Source organism: Megascapheus bottae, chromosome 11 (assembly GCF_031878675.1).
Source record: "Megascapheus bottae isolate mThoBot1 chromosome 11, mThoBot2.hap1, whole genome shotgun sequence".
Classification (NCBI taxonomy): Eukaryota; Metazoa; Chordata; class Mammalia; order Rodentia; family Geomyidae; genus Megascapheus; species Megascapheus bottae.
Genome location: NC_143519.1, coordinates 2,844,678 through 2,869,566, shown reverse-complemented (window position 1 = coordinate 2,869,566; position 24,889 = coordinate 2,844,678). Strand labels below are relative to the sequence as shown.

General features: G+C 42.1%; 1 protein-coding gene across 1 annotated transcript in view; it reads left to right on the top strand.

The window, feature by feature from the left end:
- Myo16 (myosin XVI) overlaps window positions 1-24,560 on the top strand; it is a 337,213-nt gene extending 312,653 nt beyond the window's left edge. Inside the window, exons 34-35 of the mRNA XM_090341887.1 lie at window positions 5,122-5,213; window positions 24,245-24,560. Coding sequence (XP_090198013.1) covers window positions 5,122-5,213; window positions 24,245-24,472 — 320 coding nt within the window. The 3' untranslated portion in view covers window positions 24,473-24,560. The remainder of the gene's footprint in view (window positions 1-5,121; window positions 5,214-24,244) is intronic.
- Window positions 24,561-24,889: the final 329 nt, after the last annotated feature.

Here is a 24,889-nt window from a genome sequence, read left to right as displayed (position 1 = left end):
TAATTAATAATAATAATAATAATAATAATGCCTTTTTTTACAGGACAGAAAGGAGGAGCCATTATGAAAATAGAGAAGGAAAGAACAATGAGAGAGAGAAAGGGATTGTTCTTATACCCATATATTTAATTGCTCTTTGTTTGAATGAAATGACAGTAGCTATAGCTTGGGAAAGAGCCTAGAAAATTTAATGCAAACAGCTGTGAGTTTACTCCAGAATTTAAAACCCAAAGCTAACTGAACAGGCAATATTCCCTAAGCAACACTAGAAATAGAAATATTTTCTTAGAAAATTAATGACCTAAAATTAATTCTTCAGTACCATAAAGCTTTTAAAGTACAATTTGTGAATTGTACACCCAATCATTTCTAAGTACATGATGCGTAGTAAACAAACAATAAACTGCAATGTGTATAACAAATATATTGTGTCCAAATCCTGACTTAGGTTTGTACTCATCCCTTAAACAAAGAAAGAAAACCCAGCTAGCTCCCGGTTCTCCTCCAGTGAAGACTGATTGAACATCCCCAGAGTAATTGGTTCAGTTAAGGATTCAGCCCCTCAAAGCAGCTTGCCAAGTCGATGGTACCGGCTTCCAGTGGATTCCGTGAAGTCCTGGGTCCCGATGCTTCCCCAGGAGTTACTAAAAACTTAGCACTGGTCTAAGGTGCCATGACCCAATCCTAGATACTTGGGAGGCAAAGAACCCAAGGTCCAAGTTCAAGGCCAGAAAAAGGTCATGACACTTCATGGTGTGTGCCATTCACCTCTGCTTTGGAGCAAGCGCAGTGCGTGTGCACAGTGCCACGTGCCTGCAGTCCCCAGAGGCCACGGGACGCACACGTAGTCACATCACAGCTCCGACTCCCAGAGCATAAAGCAAGATCCTCAAATGAAAACGCACCTGGAGGCATGGCTGAAGTGGTAGAGTGCCTGCCTGGCAAGCAAGAGGCCTTGACTTTAATCCCAGCACCACCAAAAACAAACAAGCACGTTCTGTTTTCACCTGTTTAGACTGCAATCCTCAGTGTGCATTGGCTGATTGAGATGATTATGAATTTTTCAGATGAGCTAAGAAGTGCTAGGGGAATAAAACCTTGCCCTAGTTAGTACTATACAAACTGAAGACATTCTACAACTATAGGATTTTGATACCTCCGAAGGCAATTATTGGTGTTGATTCTTAATGTGTGTGGTACCAGCAAGGCTAAATAAAGACACGAGATGAAAGCAAATGTTGAGAATAGAATGCTACATGAATGAGAAATAGTACTGTTTTCTAGGAAGTAAGCTCTCCTCGGGATACCAGGGTCTACATGCCATCTCTGCCTCCCAGAAATAATTATCTGTTTGTTCATTTGCTGAAATATAGTTATGTGCAAGTAATTACAGCTATCACTTACTTTAATTGCCATCCTTTTGCTGATGTTAACAGAGACTTAGATCTTTTTTTTGTGTACTTAATTATTCCCTGGACTTGTGGTTATTTATCATTAGATTAGAAAGCACTTTGCAGTGTTAGAATGTGTTAGCTCTATCAAACAAAATATTGGTTATATAAAGATGCTTATTTAGTAGAGAAATGGAGATCTAAAAAAAAAAATTTCAACACGGGCACATTATGACCGGTATGATTTTCTTTCTTGCTATTCAATAAATATACGCTTTACTGCTGAGCATCAGGGAAAAAATAGCGATCAAAGAAGCGGTTGTTACCTTGAGCTTGCATTTGTCCGTCGGGGTGAGGAGAAGGTCTTGTTTGTGTCTGCACTGCGCTCAGCCTCTGTGCACCGCCTGGTTATCCGAGCCGACGCAGGCCGGCCGCGCCCATGCACCGAGCTAACTCCAGGCCACGTGGCTCTTGTCAGCCACACCTCAAATAGACTCGGCCCACCATCCAGGGAGCCCAGCCTCTTCTCACTTCGCCCTTCCGTATGCTGCTCTAGGAACCCTAGGTCAGCAGCAAGTCTGCCAGGAAGCTTTCAGAAATCCTTCCATCCAAAGGACCCTGCTCTCTCAGGTTTGACCCAGTGCTGTCCACACTCCCCAGCCCACTGCCTCACATGGTCAATGCCCTTGCACCCAATTCTACGCTTCCTGAGGGTTGGTAGGGGCATTGCTCTAGTCGGTTCTCTCTCAGTGCCTTGCTCAGAGGATGCTTCCCACCAGCTGACTCTAACCTGTGGAATGCACATGATGCGGTTTATTTGGTCCTGCCTTACCATCAAAGCCAAGCTTCTGTTTGATTCTAGAAGCAACCTTCTCACTCCCTGCTGAGTCTGAAGACGGTTGAACCCTTTCCTTTTGCCTCAGACCTCTGGCTCAGGAGGGACACCCCACGAGAGAGCACGCTGCTTCTCAGCCCTCTGCCCCCGGCCCTCACTCATCCCGGCCCTCACTCCTGGTCATAGATGGGACTGGTAGGCCTGTTCGGTTTCTTGGTGCCAACTCCCTGCCCAGTTGTCTGGAATTCTAAACTGCATCCTGTCTTAGATTCCTGTCTCCACAGGAATTCTGGATTACTTCATCACCAAGTCCATGGCTGGAGTCTTACTTGCTACGACTACTGCCTCCCTTCTCCACAAACCCTCCCCTGACCTCTAGGACTTTGCTTCGAGTTCTGTTTGGGGACCATTCCCTCCCCCAGACCCCACCTACACTGTGCCAGAGTCCAGTGCTGGCCGGTCTCTGGGCAGCAAACCCCTGTGCCCGGGCATTTGCACATTTAACAAGAAGACCCATCGGCAGCCCTTATTATATGGACCTCCCTGAAGAGCAAATGCACTCCTGTAATTGGAAAAATGCACAGTGATTTTCTAATGATTTTTAATTTAGGAATCATGTATATGTTTAATCAATTAAACTGTGCTAGTTAATTATGCCTTCCAAGGAGAGGAGTAATTGCTTCAGTGGTTAAAGTTCTGTAGGTTGAATCCACTGCATTGGGCCCTTGCTTACCTGCTCATGTTTATTAATCACCTCTCTTGTGGTGATACGTGACACCTCCCTCACGACCACTGGAACATGACAAGTTGTTCCCCGGGGCGCATTTAGCTGTGTGTAGAGCAGCGTGTCACGAGTCAGGGTGCCCCTAGAACTTGGGGTTGGGAGGTGAACCTACACAGTATCGGGGGGGCCCTGGAACAAAGTCTTGCACAGCTGGAATGCCAGAGTGCAGACACGTGGCGTCTGTGTTGGATGATGGCATGTAAACGTCACTGGTTTCTCTTCTAAGTGGTGCTCTGTAGACTGGGGAGGGGCTCACAGTCACCCCACTAAAATCCACCATGGCTCGGTGTGTGGCAGAGACACTTGCTCCCCTCTCTCCCCAGGACCTCCCTGCTCACTCAGCAGAAGCCCCTGCCGCACACACTTGGCTAGGTCTCGCCTTGCTTCCATCTGTGCAAAGGGGGTATCCCTGCCTCCTGCAGCAGCCCACAGAGGCGGCGTCAGCAGCCTTCATCACGGCTTCCATCTCCTCTCCCACCCTCTTTATGTTACTGCCAGGTCTTTCTTCTCCTCATGCCTGCTAAATATTCATAGCTCTTAGTCTATACAGTATCTGTTAGTACGTCTTCTCTTCTAGTAAATGAAAAGGGCGCCAGGTGCGGTGCCTCCGCCTGTAATTCTATCTACTCAGGAAGCTGAGATCTGAGAATCAAGGTTCAAAGTCACCCCGGGCACAAAAGGACCTGAGACTCTTTTTCCATATATTTTTATTGTAATTAATAGAAGGGTTACTTTATATTCGCCAGATAAAAGGTGCATTACTTCACAATATTGACTTTCCCACATCTTGGTCCCCATTTCCCTCCCCCCACCCTCACCCCACATCTTGTTTTCCCCCCTTCCCTATCCTACTTCAAATAACCAAATACGCATATATACAATATATCAGATAACAAGGTGAAATACTGTAACAATATGAGATAGCCAAGGGACAGCCAAAGAGATGAAAGATAACAGTACATTAAGGACAACAATCACTCATTATATGGCTTTTGTTTCTATATCCTGGAGGTCCTTTCATTTAGCGTCATCCTATATGGCCTTATGTATCTAGGTTTTGCCCTATTGGAAAGCTCTGCTAGGAGAGCCCAAGGTTTCTACTGATTATGACAAATGAGGGAAACTATTGAGCCTATGTTCCTTTAAGTCTGGCTTACTTCACTTAATATGATCTTTTCTAAGTCTTTCCATTCCTGACAAATAGGGCATGTTCTTTCTGACAGCAGCATAGAATTCCATTGTGTATAAATACCACATCTTGTTGATCCACTCATCAACTGAGGGACATCTGGGTTGGTTTCATATCTTTGCTATGGTAAATAGTGCTGCAATGAACATCGTTGTGCTAGTGGATTTAGTATGTCTTTGTTTCTGGGTGATTGGGTAAATGCCAAGTAGTGGAATTGCTGGGTCATAGGGGAGTTCTATGTTTAGTCTTTTGAGGCACTGCCACACTGCTTTCCATAGTGGTTGAATGAGTTTGCACTCCCACCAGCAGTGTAGTAGTGATCCCTCCTGGCCACATCCCCTCCAGCATCTGTTGTTATTAGAGTTCTTGATCCTGGCCATTCTAACTGGAGTGAGATGGAATCATAGAGTTGTTTTGATTTGCATTTCTTTTATGGCCAGAGATGTCGAGCACTTCTTCGTGTGTCCATAGGCCATTTTTGTTTCTTCTTCAGAGAAGACTCTCTTTAAGTCTTTGGCCCATTTTTTAATAGGATGGTTGTTTCTTTGGAGATTAGTTTTGGAGTGATTCAATTTTTTGAGCTGTTGATATATCTTAGATATGAGGCCTTTAGGACCTGAGACTCTTATCTCCAATTAACCTCTAGAAAACAGGAAGTGGGGCTTGGCTCAAGGAGAGGGTGGTAGCCTTGAGCTGAAGAGTTCAGGGACAGTGCCTAGGCCCAGTTCAAGACCCATGAACCCATGACCCACAAAAAAGGGGTAGAAATACTTTGTATTACCGTGTATTGTTACAAAGTTTAATAGTCAACTTCTGTTTGCTAATGTTTCTATCTATGAAAATATTAGGGTTTTGTTGTGGGTTTTTGTGTCACCTGGGGACAGAGACACAACTTAACTGCTGGCTGCTGTCCTCCCCACAGGTCTCCCTGAAGAGGACAGCTACCCCCCGCCATGTGTGAGTGGCCCTGCAGCTCCGTCATTCCAGAGGCACCGGGAAAGCCCCACCACTCAGGTTCGCATTCATTTTTGTGATTGAAAGTGAAATTAATGAGACAGAAATTAACTAAGTGATAACTCACCCTCCTTTTTCCTTGGCTGGTAGCTCTTTCCTAGGCTCCTTCAATTTAACATTTTTCTCTCTCCTCTATCTCAGCTGACTCCATTTTTCTGCCTATTCACTATAATACATATGTGTGTACATATGTGTATATATTATGTATGTAAACACACACACACACACACACACACACACACACAGAAGAGAAAGAATGTCCAGAACAACTAAAAATGAATGCTTGTTTTAGTGGGATACTGTAGACACAATTCATATTACGGTATTCAAAGTCATGTCAGGTGCCAGCGGCATAAAATGTTCTGAAAGATCTTGGTATGTTTTTTCCATGTGGCCTGGGCTAAAACAAGGAGATTGTGGATGACCCAAGAAGGGAAATAAAATCCTCATGCTCCTGTGGTGTCATGGCACATCATCAAATCTCGGCATCTCAAGTTCCACGGAGTCAGCTTCATTTGGGATATGGCAAGTCTCAACTGTAGGAAGTTCACGCTGAGAACATCATCCAGAACGCCATTTCCTGTCAGTGCTCACAGAGTTAGGCCTCTGGAAGCTACCAGGATAAAGACCACTCAAGAGCAAATAAAAATACTAGCTTTTTTTTTTTTTTAAGAGAAAGGCCTCACACAATAAAATTAGTATTGTTTCCATGCCATTGTATTTTGAATATTAATCTTAACAATTATCTTCATAAAATACAGAGTTAAACTCCAGCCATAATAAATACTTTATTACCAGTACATTAGTTTCTACATAAGCCATAGCATTGTTACATGAAGCTAAAATTTAATTTTATTTTGTCAATTGTCTACATAAAAAATCCTCAACGAACTCCGCCGAAAGTCTACATATTCCATGAAATCAACTGGCCACTGAATGACCACTTTCACTGAAATGTTCGGTTTGTATAGGCACAGCCACATTATATGCTCCAGTTATGTTTTCAAAATAACAATAATGAGCTAGTGACAAACATCAATAATTTTCATCGTAAAAATAAATCTTATAATCTGCCGACATTACCCACTCACCTACTGGCTCTGGCAATGGGTGGTGATTGCAGATTTCCTTAATCTCCCTCCTCTGCTCCGGGACACTTCCCCGTACATCATAAATGCATGGAGGCTCCCAGCAGAGCCTCCTGTAGTGAACACTACTTTGATTTTTATTGCAGAGTTGACTCCTCTGTGTTAAAGCATGATCCAGGCCTCCTAAGAAGCAGAGAGTTGGGAGTGACAGTCAAAAGCCATTTCCCACCCCCACTACTCACAGGACTTTGTTTTCAGTACAAACCCCTCTGGTGCTGTCTGGGCCCCCTGTCACCTCCCAGCATCTCCCCTCCCTGGGCACCGGTGGCCAGCTTGTTTCCTTCTGTGGAGCTGTGGGCAATGCCACGCGTTGCCGAGGAGCTGAGAGTTACATGACACCCCGGTTTAATGGCCACACGTCAGCCGGAATTTATCCCTTGCTTGACATTTATAGAGGAAGCATGGACACACAGTGGTGTGCTGCATTTGAGGCTTTTTGTGTATACAATTCACCAGGAATGCCATAAAACCAGACAGGGGACAGTGGTAGGTTAGACGTGCAGCAGGGAGACGGAATGCGAATCAAATACATGATCTTGCTTGGAGGATGTCTGAATTACTTAGCATCAACAAGCACTTAACGGCATCCCCTAAATGAAGATTAAAAAGAAAAAGAGATCAGACAAGAGATCTTCTGGAAGTTTCCCTGGGTCCACATGGGCATGAATGTGAGTACCATGAATTCTGTTTCTGGAAATAAAAAGCGCACACAACAGGAGTGAGTGGAGGATGGGGGGGGCATTCTGCTTTTTCAGAAATTGGAAGACATTCTGCTCAAAACAAAAGCCTAGGTGATTGGCAGCAGACCGGTAACGCTGTAAAAGGCCGGCAGTTGTGGAGGGGTGGCCTTTCCATTTGCTGTGGTCTTTGGGCCCTGGTCTCTTTTGCAGCTGTCTCAAACCGCAGTGAAAAGACAGAGGGAGAGACCCCTCCCCACTTCCATTCTATAGCCAGACAGATCTGGGCCTCCTCAATGTATCCTCTATTGACAGAGAGGGACACGGGAAGCACAGGCATGAGGGGTACATGGGGCACCTTAAGGTGGCGCTGGAGACAAGACACTGCGAGCACAGCCCAGGACACAGGTCCAGGCGGGTCTGGACCACCTCACACAGTGGCCTGGCCTGGCCAGCTAACCTCCTGTTCTCCTAAGAGAGCAATAGACCCACGACTTCTTTCATTTCCCTTTCTCTTTTTAGTCATCTTTGAGCGACTGTACAGAAGAGTTGCCATTTAACCAAGCAGTTTATGAATGCAATGCATCTTGATCTATGTCATCCCTCTAATCATTCTCACCCACCCCTCCTCTACCCAACTTTCCCCTCACTCTTCTTCATTTTGTAGGCTATGCATTGATTTTTAGCTGCATTTCCCCCCTTTTCTCTACCTCTTTCCCTTGACGCCACCCCCCCTCCGGCTTCAAGTATCTTGCCCCTTTCAAGGATCACTTCTGATGTTTTTGTTCTTAGGGGTTTTTTTTTTTCTGAACTTTGACTTTGCCTTTCTATGGAATTACACTGTTTGAGTTCTCCTTGAATCTACCATATATCAGTTAATATATTTGCATGAACTTGCATACCTCCTAACATATTTGCTCATAAGCTAAATCTAGCTTCCACATTAAGGGAAGACATGCATCCTTTGTCTCTCTGGGCCTGGCTTACTTCACTTTAACATAATTTTTTTTCCAGATCTTTCCACTTCTTTACAAATGGTACGGTATCTTTCTTTCTAATAATTTTGGGGGGGCATTAAGGATCAAAGCCAGAATTGTGCATGGAAGCACACATTCTACCTCTGAGCTACACCCCTCAGCCTTGCTTATTCTTAATGTAGATATGAAATACTATATGATTGTGGCAGTGTCAATAAATAGTGGTACCATCTTCCCTTCAGATACAAAAGATAGAGAACATAGTGTACGTTATATTTCACCATTTCTGCATTTGCTCTTGGAACTAATAATGAAAGTTAGAGCCTTAGCTTGGTGATAGCCAAGGTTCTGTGTGCCCGAGCTGTGAACCATGGTAAAAATTGTCATGATCTTCTGTAGCACTGGACAGGAATCAAACCAGCAGTGGATGTGTTGCATCATGAAATTTCACGTGCGGCCTTCAAGGGGAGCTTTGTGGATCCACAGCTGGAATTGTGTAGGTTAGCAAAGCATTGCAAATTGTTTGTGGAATTAGACAGTATTTACACAAACAATATGACCATTAAGTATGTCTTTGTGAGATTTGAGTAGTCCATATGTTTTTTAAAAGCTTGAGCTATGTGACATGTTCGAGTCCTTTAGCCTGTAAAAGGAAAGGAAGAAATGATTTCTTACTCTGCGAAGACTGTAACTGTCTGCTAACTCAGGACCCATGGCCTGAGGCAGAGAGCCCAGAGATTTTATAGACATAGCACAAGCTCACAAACAAGGGACAATACTGGGTGGGGGCCTGAGCCAGTGGCTCCCGAGTGAAGTCCTGCTCCTGCTCCAGTGTGCATCTCCGACATGGGAAATGGCAGTGTTTTCTTTCCTGTTGTTGTTTTTGAGAGTGGCTGGCTTCTACTTACAGGACCACTTAATTTCACCAGCTTTGCCTTCTGCCCCTGTCCTCCTCTCCTCTGCCTGTTCTTCAGAGTACCGTCGTGTTGCATGCTTCCTGGTTTTTTGTGTTTGTTATGGACATTTATGCTACCTCTTGACAAATTTGAAAAAATGTTTCTTTTGCTTTTGTTTAAAGAATAGTAATAAAAGGTCATGAACCTGGCACTGATGGCTCACACCTGTAATCCTCACTTCCCAGGAGGCTGAGATCTGAGGATCATGGTTCAAAACCAGTCTGGGAAGGAAAGTCCATGAGACTCTTATTTCCAGTGCCAACCACCAGAAAATCAGAAGTGGCTCAAGTGGTAGAGTGCTAGCCTTGCAGAGCTCAGGGACAGTGCTCAGGCCCAGAGTTCAAGCCCCTTAACCAACAACAACAACAAAAAGAACATGAGAAATTGTTTTGAACAATAGACATATCCAAATATTTATCAAAGTCATTGATGATCTTTAATAAAATAGTGGCATTCTAGTGCTCAAGACCTTAATAAATATCTAGCCCACTCTTGACTTAACTGCCAATGAAAGCCATGATATAATCAATATGAAACTGATCCACATCAAGAAACCAATTGTTATGTGGTTTGCTTTCCTGCACCATCAAAGAAACCTTTTTGCAATGCAATATATCAGCAAAATTGAGAGTTACTGGGCACTAAGTAAATCCAATGCCTTCTTTCTAAATTCATTTTTTTGTCTCATGGATTTCTTAAAATATACTATAGCATGGAACCAAAACAAACTGTGTGCTAAATGAACTAATGAAATATAGTCACATTTAATTCATCCATTACAAGATGAGTCTAAGCCCATGTCAAAGAATAGAAATTAGATAATCCATTAAAAATTATCTGACATCTATTAGTATCTGGCATCTATCATTTCTATATCTATACATCACTCTTCTGTTTATCCATAAATTTATCAGTTCATATCCTTCTATCTATTCATCTATATGCCAGTCTGTCTATCTGCCTGTCTGTCTTCTGTCAGAAGATTGCCTGGCACAGAAGATGGTTTCATATCTATGGTTTAAGGAAATCAATTCTCACCACTGGTAACTTACTTGTCATATGCAAGAAAAGAAACTGAATGATTTGGTAATCTCTGAAATAGCAGTAATTTTAACTATATAGATAAACAAAGATTCAGGCCATTCTTAAATCCTATATTTTATAGTTTTTATCATAAATTTGTGCTGTATGTATATCCCAACATCCTGTCTTTCTAAATGCAATCGTTTTTTCTTTATTTCCTTCTCTTTCTTGCCAGTCCTGGGGCTTGAACTTAGGGTCTGAGCACTGTCCTTGAGCTCTCTCAAGGCTAACGCTATACCACTTGAGCCACAGCACCACTTCCGGCCTTTTCTGTGTATGTGGTACTGAGGAATCGAACGTGGCTGGGTCTGCCTGCATGCTAGGCAAGCACTTTACCACTAGGCCAAAATCCCAACTCTAGTGCTATTATAAAATAGGAGAGCAATTGGTTCACACTCAAAATTCTGATGGAAAATTTACATCGTATCATATAGAGAATAGCGGAGCAACTGAGAAAAAAGAAAGTCTAGCTGTGTTCATTTCAATATTGGCTTAAGTAACTTAGATAAATCACTTAAACTAAAGAAGAAATATTCTAGTGATTGTTGATTTTTTTGACAAGGGAGAAGAAGGAAGAGAGAAAGAAAAGGGAAAAGGGAAGAATGGAGAGAGGGAAAGAGAAAGGAAGGAGAAAGGAAGTGGAAAGAAGGACGGAAGGGAGGGAGGGAGAGAGGACCATGTAAACATTGACATATAGGAATGTTGGGATTTCTTTCAGGTCATTTAAGGAAAATGTCTATGGCATACCTAATATGCTGCCTGGAATATCATAAAGACTTAAAAATATTTATTCATATTACTATAATATTCCTCTATTTCACTGTCAGTATTCTTAATACCACTTCTAACTTTAACATAGTACATAGGATCTAAATACATAGGCATTTAACTGGATCAATAAACCATTGCACCTATGTCGAACTTGATGAACTATGTCAAGTGTGTAATTTAAAAAATTTGTTCCATTCTATAGCATTTGAAGGTATATAAAACACTTCGATAAAGCTTAACTTTTATCGTACTAGCTTTAAAAAACCTGCATTTTTAGAGAAATCAGAACTTGAGTTTTTGATCCAGTCCCTGTTAAATGAGAAGGGAACCACTGTCTGGAGGTGAGGATAGAATCCTTGTGTACCTCTGCACGTAGTCCATGGAGAGCGGGTGTGTCCATAAATCACACCTCCCATGTCAGTGTTTCGCACGCTTGCAAAATGCAAATAACAGCGTGGCTCTCTTATTTTGCAAATGGGTTTTTAAAGTTTATTCTGCCATTTTTTATGTGGTGGAGATGGATTTTTTTTTCCTGTTTTAATCCACATTGCTCCTTTTTATTCTGAGCATTATTTCCAGGAGAAATGTAAAGCCCGAGAGTTATGCCGTCCATCATGAGTCGGCCTTCTGGTGACATACGTACTCTGCTTACCCTCCATTGCCTGTGTCTTCCCCAGGGGTTCATCATTCAGGGTACTTGGGGAAATGGAGCCAGGTAGCATGAGAGGAGGGGCAGGGTGGGGAGAGATGGGGAGAGTGATGGGGCAGATGGCATTGAGCCAGAGTCCTTGTGCTCGTGGACTGCCGCTTAACGGGAAGCAAGTTCATGGAGACAGTCAGGGTGGTAGGCATACAGTCCTGCATAAACTCCTGAGGACTTTTCCTCCTCCAGGTGGCCCTGTCAGGCCCCAGCGAAGGGCACAGCCGCATCCCTCCTCCCAGTCAGTCCAGGCTGTGGGCTGGGGCTGTGGTCCACAGTCTTCTGAAAGGAGCAGGGGTGGCGATGCTGCCACACAGCTCACTTCACATGCATGAGCATGTCTACTGCACAGGAAACTGTCCTCAGAAACAGTGTTATGTGGCAGTGTCCACGGACCCCTTTGGAATAGCCTGTCCACAGTGTGACAGCGGAGGGCAAGTCAAAGACTCCGCGTTCCAAGGTGCTTGTTATAGGGGACATCGAACACCGCTCAAGGTACTGGCCGCCCCATCAAAGAAGTGAGAAGGCTGCTGTTCTGCTGTGGGCATTTTCTCGGGGTGGCTCTTGTTCTAACTCAGCTACCCAAAATGGCCCGCTTCGTTTATAAACCTCAAAAAGAGAACAAGATCTCCATGTCTCCTGGTAACCACTCGGTTCAGTGATTCATTTTCCTTCTACGTAAGACTACAGCTATGACTCACTCCTAATGCACTTGCAAATGTACTGCCAGAAATCAACAGCCTTCTGTACTTGTTTCATGACCTTCATGCTCTGCTTCAAGGTCATGGTCCTCACCAGGGTTTCTCTGAGTGCTTCCTCTGTCCCCAGAACTCCATAATGTTGATCAGTCAACAAACAAAACTTTTGGCAGAACTGGAGACTGAACTCAAAGCCTTGCGCTTGCTAGACAGGTGGTCTCCATGATTACCACATAGCTGTTTTTAGGTTTATTTTTCAGATAGGATTTCACTGTTGTTGTTTTTTTTTTTTTTTTTTGGTCTGAGGCAGCCTGGTATCATAATCATTTTTCTGTATCTCTCTCAGTGGCTTCTGTAACTGGGATGAAAGGCTCTCACCACCATACTCTGCCCTTTGGTTGAGGTGAGGGTCTTGATAGCATTTTGCCCAGGCTGGTCTTGAACTTTGACCTCCCTCCCAATTGATACCTGCCTCCTGAATACGTCAGATTACAAATTTGAACTACTACATCCTGAATGTATACCTTATTTTCTAGAATTGTAGTTGTCCATGTGTGTGTGTGTGTGTGTGTGTGTGTGTGTGTGTGTAGCCTGAGCTTATTTAGGATATACTGAATGTGCCCTAATCTCTTTTATATTACAAACACAAAGTACTCCATAAATTACTGGCTCAATTTAATTGTCACTTAGTAGTAGCCCCAGAGGAATTAAGAAAAACAAACTGCTAACACATTCCTTAGCTTTATTAAATATTTTTTATTGGAGCCTATGTTAAAAAAGAAAATACCTTCAATAAATGTGGTAGACGCCTCAGGCAGCTGCGTGGTGGCCAGGCTGAATGGCAGCAAGGTGGAGTTGGGATTTCTGTGCTGATTGGAAGCCATTATATGAAGGAAGGTCACACGGGATGGGAAAAGCTTTGGGAGATCTCTCTATTCACCCCAAAAAACAACATCCGTGGTTTTACTCTGTGAAATTCTGCAATTAAATGTGTATATTTGTGTATAGTATACGGAACAAGGTTAAGTCATATAGATTTAATTTTTGGAGATTCAGATATGGCTCATTTGCTCATTCATTGACACATACTTGAGGTCTCTATTGCTGGACACCTGCCCAGGTAAGTGGGATGCTCTGGTCTATGAAAACAAGCCCTCTGCCCTCACACCTGTTAAATTCTAGCATGAAGAAGCAAACAGTAACTACTAACTAGGAGAAGTGGGCAATCACAGTGAAACTGGGAGAAAGTAAGACGGGGTCTGTGCATGCATGCTGGAGAGGCCTGGACAGAGCAGCAAAACCTGGGAACAGGAAGGCTTAGGATCTTGAAAGTGTCCTTGAAAATAGACTGAAGCTGGTTTTCTGTCTGAGAGAGACTTCCTGGTCTCTGAGGGCTGGAGGAGGTGATGTCCTACACCACTTGCTTTAGAGATGTTGATTCCTGTTGTAGGTAGAGAGTTTTAAGTTGTAAAATGAAGCTAGAGACAAAACGAACTATGCCAATTAAGAGCATATTGTTTCATGACTTTTTCCAAGTCCAGTTCACTAGCATTAGGAACTGGTCTGCTCAGGAAGTGCATGAAGGGAGCATGTTTGCCTTTTCTGTAAGTAGGAAATACTTTATCACTGTTCACCAGAACCAAAGGTGCTGAGTGGGACTCCAGGTGATCTGACAAGGACAAGTCAATAAAACAGCAGACGTGCAGGAAGACTTTCTCTCTGACCTCAGCAGACCTAGTGGGCCTCATTCTTCTGATTTCTGTGATCTCATTATTGTTTGAAACTGTCATGTTGTGTTTCTGACTGAGTCAGGAATAGGTTCTAAAACAGATGAACTATAATATTGGGAAATGTCATCCAGTCAGTGATATAAAAAGCCCAGCGTTTGATTTAAGTTAATTTTATACACTTGCAGGTGACTTTTATTGTCTATTTTTGGAAAGAAGACATGATTTTAAAGAATCATTATTATATTTAACCTACCTTGGTAAATTCTTATTCCATTCCTTTCCTAATATCTCTTGACATTTGTGTCCTCTGCTTTAGCATCCTAATCTTAAAGGCCCTGACCTCATCCCGTCTAGAAGGCACTGTACCAGGCCCTAGTGACCCAAAGACAGATGGTTCTTTTCCTTCTCATCACCCAGCTGGGCCACACTTTCCAGTTGCTGTGTGACAGGGAACAGTCATGGGACAGAGTAGTCAAGGGAACAGAAGCTAGACAATGGCAGGACTTCCAGCTTTTCCACCTACACTCCTTATCTGATCTTCTCTAGCCTTTTCTGTCCTAAAGTTGAACACGGAAACTTCCCCCTGCCCAGAAGAGATCAGCTACACTCAGAGCAGCCTGTGAGACCCTCCACTTAGCACAGGCTGGCCGGGCCATTCTGTGAGGAAGAAACACTTCGTGTGGCACGCACTGCCCTTCTTGGCTTATTCGTGATTGTATATCCAGTGGCCACCTAGTTTCTATTTGTTGTGTGTTTGATGTAGCATTTCACAACTGTTGGCAAGTGTTACAGTTTGCTGTTCTTTATTAACTAAATAGAGCCTCCAATTTCTAACAACCTTTATTCATGAATAGCAAGGGACCAACCTGATCACATCTTCTAATGATCGGCTGTGTGATTTGTTATTTATAATAAACTTTAATACAGAATGTGATCTGTAGTGTTCCTAGTATGCCATCTTTCACACACGCCCATTCACACACTTTCTCATTCACTCACATGCTCACATATATACACAATATTCTAAGTGTACCATCAGCCTCATTTATGGGTATTTTACACATTTTTTTGCCAAATTGGAGAAAATAGGTAGTCTAATAATATATACACAGAAAATCACAAACACAAACAACTAAAATTCCCACCTGCACATTCCACATGTCAGTGACACAGAGAAGGTCTCGGGCAGGCCGGAGTTGTCATCAACGGTGTTTAAATTGTTGTCTTCTACTGTTTCTGTGCCCTTAATTTTGTGACCATATGTTTTCCAAAAGGCAAGTGGTGCTCAAATGACAAGGTAAACACAAATGTGCTTAATTTAAATGACAAAGTGAAAATGAGATTTGTTGAACGGCAGCTTGTCTTTAGCAGATGTTGGGTAGTGTTTCGGGAAAACAAATCAAGTAAGTGCAATACTTGAGATCAAGAGCATGAAATAATATCTGATCTTTGGAAATCAGTGCTAATGTCCACAGGGAAACTTTTGTGTCAGTGCTGTCGCCTGGTCCGTGTAATTTCAAGTTCCAGATGCTCAGACTACTGTGAATATGGTTTAGTGGTTTTCTTCCTCAACTGTGGTTTCCTGGAAGCCACATATCCTCTGATACCAGTGGTGTGAAAAGATCCCAACTCTTAAAACTCGCTTAAGTGTCCATGGACTTGATTTTCCTCAACAACAAAGTCAGTAGGATAGAACCCTGAAAATAGAATAGGATAGAACCCTGAAAATAGGATAGAATCCTGAAAATAGAATAGAACCCTGTAAATAGAATAGGATAGAACCCTGAAAATAGAATAGGATAGAACCCTGAAAATAGAATAGGATAGAACCCTGAAAATAGGATAGAATCCTGAAATAGAATAGAACCCTGAAAATAGAATAGGATAGAACCCTGAAAATAGAATAGGATAGAACCCCGAAAATAGAATAGGATAGGAACCTGAAAATAGAATAGGATAGGAACCTGAAAACTTGAAAAATACTTTTAAGAATCTTCAGCGTATTCAATGATGACAAAAAATGATTCGTTACCAGTTCTTTAAGTGGTGGTGTGTCCCCAGAAACTGTGTATGGGAAGCCCAGCCAGGTGAGGAGCAAGAAGATTCTGTCCATACAGTGGGGCCCGTGGACACCAGTGCTGTGCACAACCCCTTTCCTGACAGAGATGACTTAGGCTGGGTTTTATTAATGTCTAGCTTCACAAAATTTTGTTCTTCCTTCTAATTTAGCTTGTCTTTAATACTCTAACAGAAATGGTCGTTATTTTAGAAAAAAGTAATTTGAAGAACCAGTAAATTAATAGATAAACCGTGTCCTACAATACAATATAGATTGAGAGGATAGCTCTTGGACAAGGTGGAATCTAGTATCTCTAGGTTGGGCCTCTTGTCCTCTGGAGATTGCCATGTGCCACTGCCTGGTTTTGGCCCTGTCTCCCTTCCCGTCACCTTGGCCTTTACCTCCCTTCCTGTTCCTTTACAACTCATTCAAGGTCCAAAGACAAAGCTCAAATCCTGTACCACACAGCATAGGCTTAGGCTCTCTGTCATAATTTTGGAATGATAAATATCAAAGGGAACAAAAAATGAACACAATTTTTTCTCCCAGTCCTGGGCTTTGAACTTGGGGCCTGAGCACTGTTCTTGGGCTTCTCAGGCTAGAGCTGTACCACTGAAGCCACAGCACCATTTCCAGCTTTTTTTCTATATATATGATACCGAGGAATTGAACCTGGGTCTTTGTGCATGCTAGGCAAGCACTCTTACCACAAGGCCACATTCTCGGCCATGTCTTTATGACTGAAGTGTATCCTTTTGATACAGACGGAATCCTAGAGGCCCTGTTGCATTTTAATGAGCTGCATGTCCTCCATATTCAGCACTAATCACATGTGTAAGCTATCATCATGAATGCTCTACTGGCCTGTCGCATTTATGTGTCTGGTGGATGTTTAAATTTGTCAGTGCTTTTCAGTTCTCACAAACGTCTCCAGATTGGTGGGTCATGTTTGGTGCATCTGAGTGCTAAGGAACCCATCACAGTCCCTCCATTTTCACAACCACTTTAAGTTCTTTGGTTCATTGTATAGCAAACAAGGGGACCTTCTTGAAAGGCAATATAGTTAGTTCCTAAGAACTAAATTCATCTGAATTTGCATCCAAATCTACCTCATTCTAGTCCAGGGACTTTGAGTTCCAAGGATGAATGTCTGTACCTATGACATGAGGCTACTAGTATTTAACCTGCAAGTTGCATGTGCCTTTGGGAATCTTCAGAATAATATTATAGTTTAGCATTAATATAATGACATTATAATTTAGTATTAATTCAAAAACAACATTAATTGTTATACCCAAAACTTTAACCTTTCCATATCATCTTTGTCGCCTGGGGGCCTTTGTTTTAGCTGGGAAATTCTCTGGATATGTTTGCTTGTGTTAGCAGAGAAAGTGTGTGTGGGGGGAGCGGGGAATGGGTGAGGATGGGCAGAAATTGTCAGCCTGGGAAGGATATGCAATCCTACCGTCTGTAATCCGTATGCAATCCGTCTGTAATCACAGATGGCCTTGAGATGCGAAACCAAAGGAAGACATGTCACAGAAGAGTTTGTTCTTTGAAAGAAGAACATCTAATAACTCAATTGTCCTCACTGGCACTTCTCTGTACTGGAAACCAGCCTCTCACATCAGCTCAAGAAAAAGTATTTTAAAGGGTGTCCGATACTCTTGCTCGCTATGTTTTTGCTAGAACAGATTTGATTTTCCATGCGTACCCAGATGCTGAATCCTTTGTGGTAATGTGCCATTACTGTAAGTATGTTAGGTGTGTGGCATCAGATTTTACTATGACCTGCTCTTGTATGGGTAGTGCAGGGTTTGTGGTTGTTGTTGCTGTTATTTGTATAGAGATCAGGGAATAGAATTTACACAAAATGCATTCCCCAAATATCACAAATAAATTGCATGTTGTGATTTTTAGTACAACTCTATGTTTTATAACTCAGTATGATAAAACATGATTTACATTTTCTCACTGGAATCCAGTTTTACTTATAACTCTGTCTTAGGAGGTTAAAATCAACTACAGAAATCCAAATAAATGTCCATTGAAATTAGATGAAATGCCTTCCAAAGTAACTTTATTTATTATAAAAGTATAGCCCTTGACTTTTTATGGTAAGAAACTGAAGTTCCACTCATCCACCGGATTCCAAATGTAGCTCTTCTTATTGTTCGTAATTTACCATGCCTTTTAAGGGATAGTTTTCCTTGTATTTAAACCTTAGACCACAAAAGAAGTAAAATCCCCAGTGTGAACTTAATTGGTTTGGTTCATGAATGATTTCTTCTGTTTTAGGAAGAACCAGCTCTTTTCAGACAAAACCACAAATGCTAGTTCCACTTTCGGATAATTTTGATGAGTTTTGGAAGTGGACACATCACAGACCTTTTAATCAGGACTTCAAGAAACATGTTTTAAGCACAGCCTTTAAGATACATTTAGGTTTACTTTGGTTTTTAAAGCCCTGTCTTTCCGATTTTGTTTTTTCATGTTTTTTTTCCCCACTAACTACTTATTAGCAATGAATAGAAATCATGTTTCCATTTGAAACACGAATATTCACTAGTTAGCTATCCAGGGCACTTCCTCCTTTTAATTTCCATAAATGTCAGTACATGCCTCTCTTCACCTCTGGGTGAACAGTCAATAGAAAAATCAATTCTGTGACAAATGAACAGCAAGCTGAATTTACATCTGAATTATTTAACAAAGTCGATTTTCATCATTGCGGGGAAAGACTTAAGGTAAAAGTTCAGCAATAAGTTGCTAATTTGGAATACCTGGTTTTGTCCAGAGGAGTGACTACCCATGGGGGTGCCAAGGAAACTCATCTCACACTAATCAATTCATCTCAGAGAATTCTATTGAAGGTACAGTAGGAACATGTTGAAATTTAGTAAGTAGATTCCAGGATAACAAGCAAGCCTCATTATCCTTTAGATGCTGTCGTATGTCTCCTCTGGACTGTACGATATTCTGTGTAACCCTTGACAATAAGTGATTTAAAAATACCTCACTTTAGAGAAGTATGGATTTGAATGAACTCTGGCTCTCTTTCAGTTTATCAAACTGTCTTCCTTTGTAACATATTTTCTAGTTCTTGGGAAACACAAGATGGTTCACAGTAGGATGTATCTTGTGAACATTGGATTCATGTCCTGAATGTTTGAACATGAAATCAAGACATACCTTTTCAATGACAGAAAGAAGCTATTACTTTTTACCTCATTCTGAGCCATTAAGGTGGTTGCATGTGTTTCCCTAAAGAATCTTCCTCTTGCAAATCTAATGAAAGGAAAGGATTTTGTTTGAGCATCTCGCAGCTCCTTAGGAGATTAATTCATATTGTGATGGTTTCTATGTGCCCTGGTGCATGTGGGGAGCTGGGATTGTGGCTCTGGTGTTCAGAGGCTTACAAAATGATTGAGTTCAAGACTTTGCTGTAGTACTTCCTGAGGAGAAGAAGGGAGGGCACAGCTCTGTTCTAGGTGCAGAGCAGGCCACAGTGGCGGGTGTGAATTGCTGGGTCATTGATCATAGATGAGGAAGGCTGCCTTTCAACTTAAGAGCAGCCCGGTCTGGTAGCCTTGGTGAAACTGCCTCCAGCTCTGAAGTCCTCACATAGGGACATTTCTTACCTGTGTTGAGGATTCTAGCTTTCCCCATAAACTGTGACTTTCTGCTTTCTCACTACTCAACTGCAAAAGGAGTGCCTCTCCATGGGAGGTAATGATATGGGGAGCACACTAGAAAAATAAGACTTAGGTGAAAGGATGATAATGTGATGCCCTTTATCATGCATACAAAGCAGGATAAACTCTGGCCAGTGGAAAAGTCAGCTGACCCTGAGCTCAGCATCCCTCCTCTGCCTAAAACAGTATCAAAATAGAATTTTTCCTTACAAAGTCACTATGGCCCTTGTAAGGGTAATATTTAACTTTTTGTAAAATATCAAATAATCGTAAATGCAGAGATGCACGCTTTAGTTATTACCCACAGGGAACAAGACGGGCATGGAGAGTGGCTTAGTACTGATTTGTACACTCTTTATGGCACGGGATAATATTTTAAATGCTTTTTATTGCTTCCATATTACTGGACCACCATTGAAATAACACCCATAATTGCATTTGTGTCCTATTCTAAAGTATCAGTGTTCTTTCACCGCCTGTGATAAATACAACATTGAGCTTTACAGTCTAATAAATGTAATAAATCTATGTGGAACAGATTAAATATTTTTTGTTAGGGAATATTGCTATTCTCCTTGGAACTTCTTCAAATCACAATTTTAAAATCTTCTCTATCAAACATTCTTATAGAATGTTTGAGCCTTCTTTTAAGACATTCTCTGCGAACGAATTTTTTTAAATAAAGAGCAATAATGGTTAATATTTTAGTATCTCATCTATGTGGTTTGGCACCTCTCATACATTCTTGGTAGAATGCATTCAGTCTGAATTAATTTCCATAATAGAAAACAAGGCACATTCCAGAGGGATCCTGTGGTAATGGGGCTTGTTCTAGGGACTAGTTCATTATTGTCATATTTTTACTCAGTCATGACAAGCTCTTGCTTGTTGATTGAAAAATAGCATTCTATACTTCCTACATTTTTGAACCATCAGCAGCCTTAATTAAGGATATTGATTCTAATCATTTGTGTGCATTGCTTTAACCTTTCCAATGTGCTTCATAATGCAAGTGTTTTTAGAAAAGACTATGAGGATTTCAAAAAGGAGAGATCTCATTTTTTTCTTCCAAAACCAGAACCAATGATTCAGAGGACTGGAGAAATCTTCTGTCCCCATCTCTCCTAGCAGGCCTAATTTGTGCTAGCCGCACCTGAGAATGACCAGGATTCACGGGAGTCACATGGTCTTCGGTGGTCTTCCTGTCAGGAGCTAAGGCTCATACCTTGTCTACTTTTAGACATTAGGAAAACCTGCTGAAAAGACTTTAGACTTCAGAAGAAATGTAGCTGGAAGCATTTTTGCCTGCTGTGAGGACAGAGTTGTTCAGTTTCCAAACCCACCCAAGGCTTCAGGATGCGTCGGGCACATGTCCTCAAGTACCAGGCAAAGAAGAAGGGTGTCAGGCACTGGAGAAGGTGCGGATGCCATGTGCCCACGTTTTTATATTCGACTCTTTGAGTGGGAGTTGGTCTCCATGCCTAATTCTTTCCTTTACCTTTTTTGATTTCTTGTAGATGAACTGGATGTTTATTTTTTTTTAATTTTTTAATTGTTACTGTAGAGTTGATATTCAGAGGAGTTACAATTACATGAATCAGGTAATAAACATGATTCTTTTTGAACTGTCTCTCTGTCTCTGTCTCTCTGTCTCTGTCTCTCTGTCTCTCTCTCTCTCCCTCTCTCTCTCTCCCTCTCTCTCTCTCCCTCTCTCTCTCATTTTCCCTCTTACCCCACAAGATATCCAGTTCATTTTCCACATGGTATCTAGTGAATAACACTGTTGTATTTGTTCACCTTTGTTGTATATTTTCTGTGCCCTCCCTCACCCTCCCAAATGCAAGCAAATTAGGAAACAAGACAAAAAGAAATGTCTCTGTTTCCTTTCCTTGGAGTTCATTCCATAGGATATTATTTTATATGATCATTTGCACGTAGCTAGTGAGCTGTTGTCAAGCATTCCTCTGCATAACCTTCCTTGGCCTCAGTGTGTGAGTGTCTAGAGTTCTGTATAAATTATCATGTCCCAGAATGTGTGCATATCTATGTATATACATAATTTTAATCATTCAGTGTGTTTACTTGTAGATTTATAAGCACATTCTCGCTACCACAAATGAGGGAAACCACACAGCCTTTGTTTCTTTGGCTGTGGCTTACTTCACTTAACATAATTTTTTCCAAGTCTCCATTTCCTTACAAATGGTGCAATATCATTCTTTCTGATGGATGAGTAGAATTCCATTGTGAATATGTATTACATTTTCTTGATCTGTGCATCTACTGAGGGGCATCTGGGTGGATTCCATATCTTGGCTGTGGTGAACAATGCTGCAATGAACATGGTTGTGCTGGAGGCTTTAGTGTGGCTTGGTTTGTGGCCATTGGATAAATGCCCAGAAGAGGGATTACTAGGTTATAGAGAAAGTGTAGTCTTTAAAGACCTTCCATAATGCTTCCCGGAGTGGTTGAACAAGTTTACATTATCACCAACAGTGGAAGCCAGCCAGATCATTTTTCCTGATAATTTCCTGATAATTCTAACTGGAGTGAGGTGGAATTTCAATTCTGTTTTCATTTTCATTTTTTTATGGCCAGAGATATTGAATATTTCTCCATCATGTGTCTATTAGCCATTCTTTTTACTTCCTCTGAGAAGTCCCTCTTTAAGTCTTTAGCCCATTTATGGATTGGGTTGTTAAGATTTTGAGGGTTTATTTTTGGAGGGAGTTTAATTTTTTGAGCTCTATTTTAGATATAAGATCCTTGTCTGATACATAGCTAGTAAAGATTTTCTCCCATTCTCTAGGTTATTTATCTTGCTTGCTATGTCCTTTGCCAAGAAGCTCTTCAGTTTGATACAATCCCATTTATCCAATCTTTCTTTGATTTGTTGTGATTCTAGATCTTGATATTAAGTTGTCATTTAAATATTTTCTCATTTTTCCAATTGTTTCACCACAGGATAAAATTCTCATGCTTGCATCCCAACATACTTTATTACTTTTCCAGATGTATTATTCTAAAACTGCTCAAATTTAAGATCTCATTCTATACTTTGTATTCCCTCCTGGACTGTGCAATTACTGTCAGTATACTTTGTGCTTTTTGTGTGATTTTCATTCTACAAGGCATTCCAGCCATATAATTTATATTGACCGCTGAATTTACTAATTCACATGCAAATGCCAGTGTTTCTATCTGGAATCATTTTTTCACCTAAAATGCTAAAGTAAACCCTTCCTTTTGTCTTTTTATCAATGCAGGACCTCTGGTAACAAAATTATTTGTTTTTACATCTTCCCTTTCATTCAAAGGGACATTTTTATTGGACAGATACTGTGAGATTGCCTTGTTTTCTTTCACCTATGAATCCACATTTTCAGGCACCCAGTGTCCCTGAGAAGTCAGTTTCCCAAGATGACCTACCTGGTACCTGTGTCTATCTTTGCTAGTGGTAGTGGCATTTGTACTTACCTTTAATTTGATTTGTTCAGCTTCTTATACTGTATGTATTAATGCCCAAGCCAATTTCGAGCCTCTGAATTTTGCATCATTTTCTATCTTCTACTTCTTAGGCTCCTTTGATATGTGTATCAGTTTCACATTTCTTTTACCCATCCATGTTTCCTCTATTTTCTTCACTGTTTAATCATGGACAGTTTAAAGCCTTCAGCTACAGAAACCACTATTAGAACTGCTGTGATTGTACTTCCTAGAGATGTCAGCATTGCAATGCTTCGCTGTTATGGTAGTGATTGCTGGCAGGAAATAGGTGCCCAGAGCAGCAAAAGCTACTAGTCCATCCTGCCCATTCAGAAGTGGAGGAAGTTCTGTCCTCAGGCATCCTGGTGAACCAGCAGGGAGGAGCCAAGCACAGTTCATGTTCTGATGCTCTCTCACACATGCCGGTGGCTGTTCTGTCTTTGAGGGTTGGGGTTTGATAGAGGACGTGGCTATAATTGGACACACTACTTGACTCATCCCTCCCACCTAGATGGTGCACCTAGAAACTCGAGCCCGGCTGCAGGCACTTCAGTTTGCAATCTCTTGCAACAACTATCCAGAACGAGTCCTTAGTGTGTCTGTCCTCGATGCCTCCAGTCAGGAACAAGCCTTGTGAGAAGGGGTCTGTCTGTCATGAGTTCATCATCGTTGTAGATTTTAAATATGTGAACAGACAGGAGTGAGATCTTTGTTTGTGGGAGAATATCCATTACTCTTAGAAGATAAATGAAGACGAAGAACATGCTGCACAGAGGTGCTGGTAATCACAGAGGAGTCTGGGTGTTCCCCTAGCTAGCCACAGACATGCCGTGAGCCGACCCTTCCGTCTGTGTCCTAAGTGCCCTCTTCCAGTCCTTGTCCAGATTCAGTTCTTCAAAGCCATCCGTGGCTTTGTCTGTCTCCTGGTCCTTGGGGTTTGACGTTGGGCGAACACTCTCTCCTTCCATCTCGCCTAGTCTCCCGCAGACTTCGTGGCCTCATGTCACCTAGCGTCCCCGCTGATCCCCTGGTTCTCCTCTTCCTCTACCAGGTAATCCATCACTTGAGGCTCTCGGAGAATGAAAGCGTGGCCCTGCAGGAGCTCCTGGACTGGAGGCGGAAGCTCTGTGAGGAACGGGAAGATTGGCAGCGGGTCCTGCAGCACACGGAGCCCCGCACACCCCCACCACCTCCCTGCAGAAAGCCCACACTCCTGAAAACACCCGAGACTGCCTCCTGCAGCAGGCTGCCCTCCCAGCTCTGGGACAGCACCATCTGACATGGCTTGGAGGCAGATACACAGCAAACTGCCTGGTGGCTGCAGGCCACATCCATCTCTCCATGCATTTACACTAAAGCACAGGACCCTGACTTGTTGTGTGCGTGTGTACGTGTGTATGTGTGTGTATGCACGTGTGTGTGTGCGTGTGTACGTGTGTATGTGTGTGTATGCACGTGTGTGTGTGTGTGTGTGTGTATGTACTTGTATACTTATCCATGTTGCAGTAACACTCTGGGTATCAGACTACACATCAATAGGGCTTCACTGTCCCCCAGTAGTGTGAGTGGCTGAAGCAGGGCTGGCGAGGAGAGCAGGGGCAGCTCTGGGTTCTGCACAGGGTTTCAGAGTACGCCAGTCTGGCCACTGACCAGCCAGTGGCAGAATTATGACTCAGTGCACAGGGCATGGATGTTA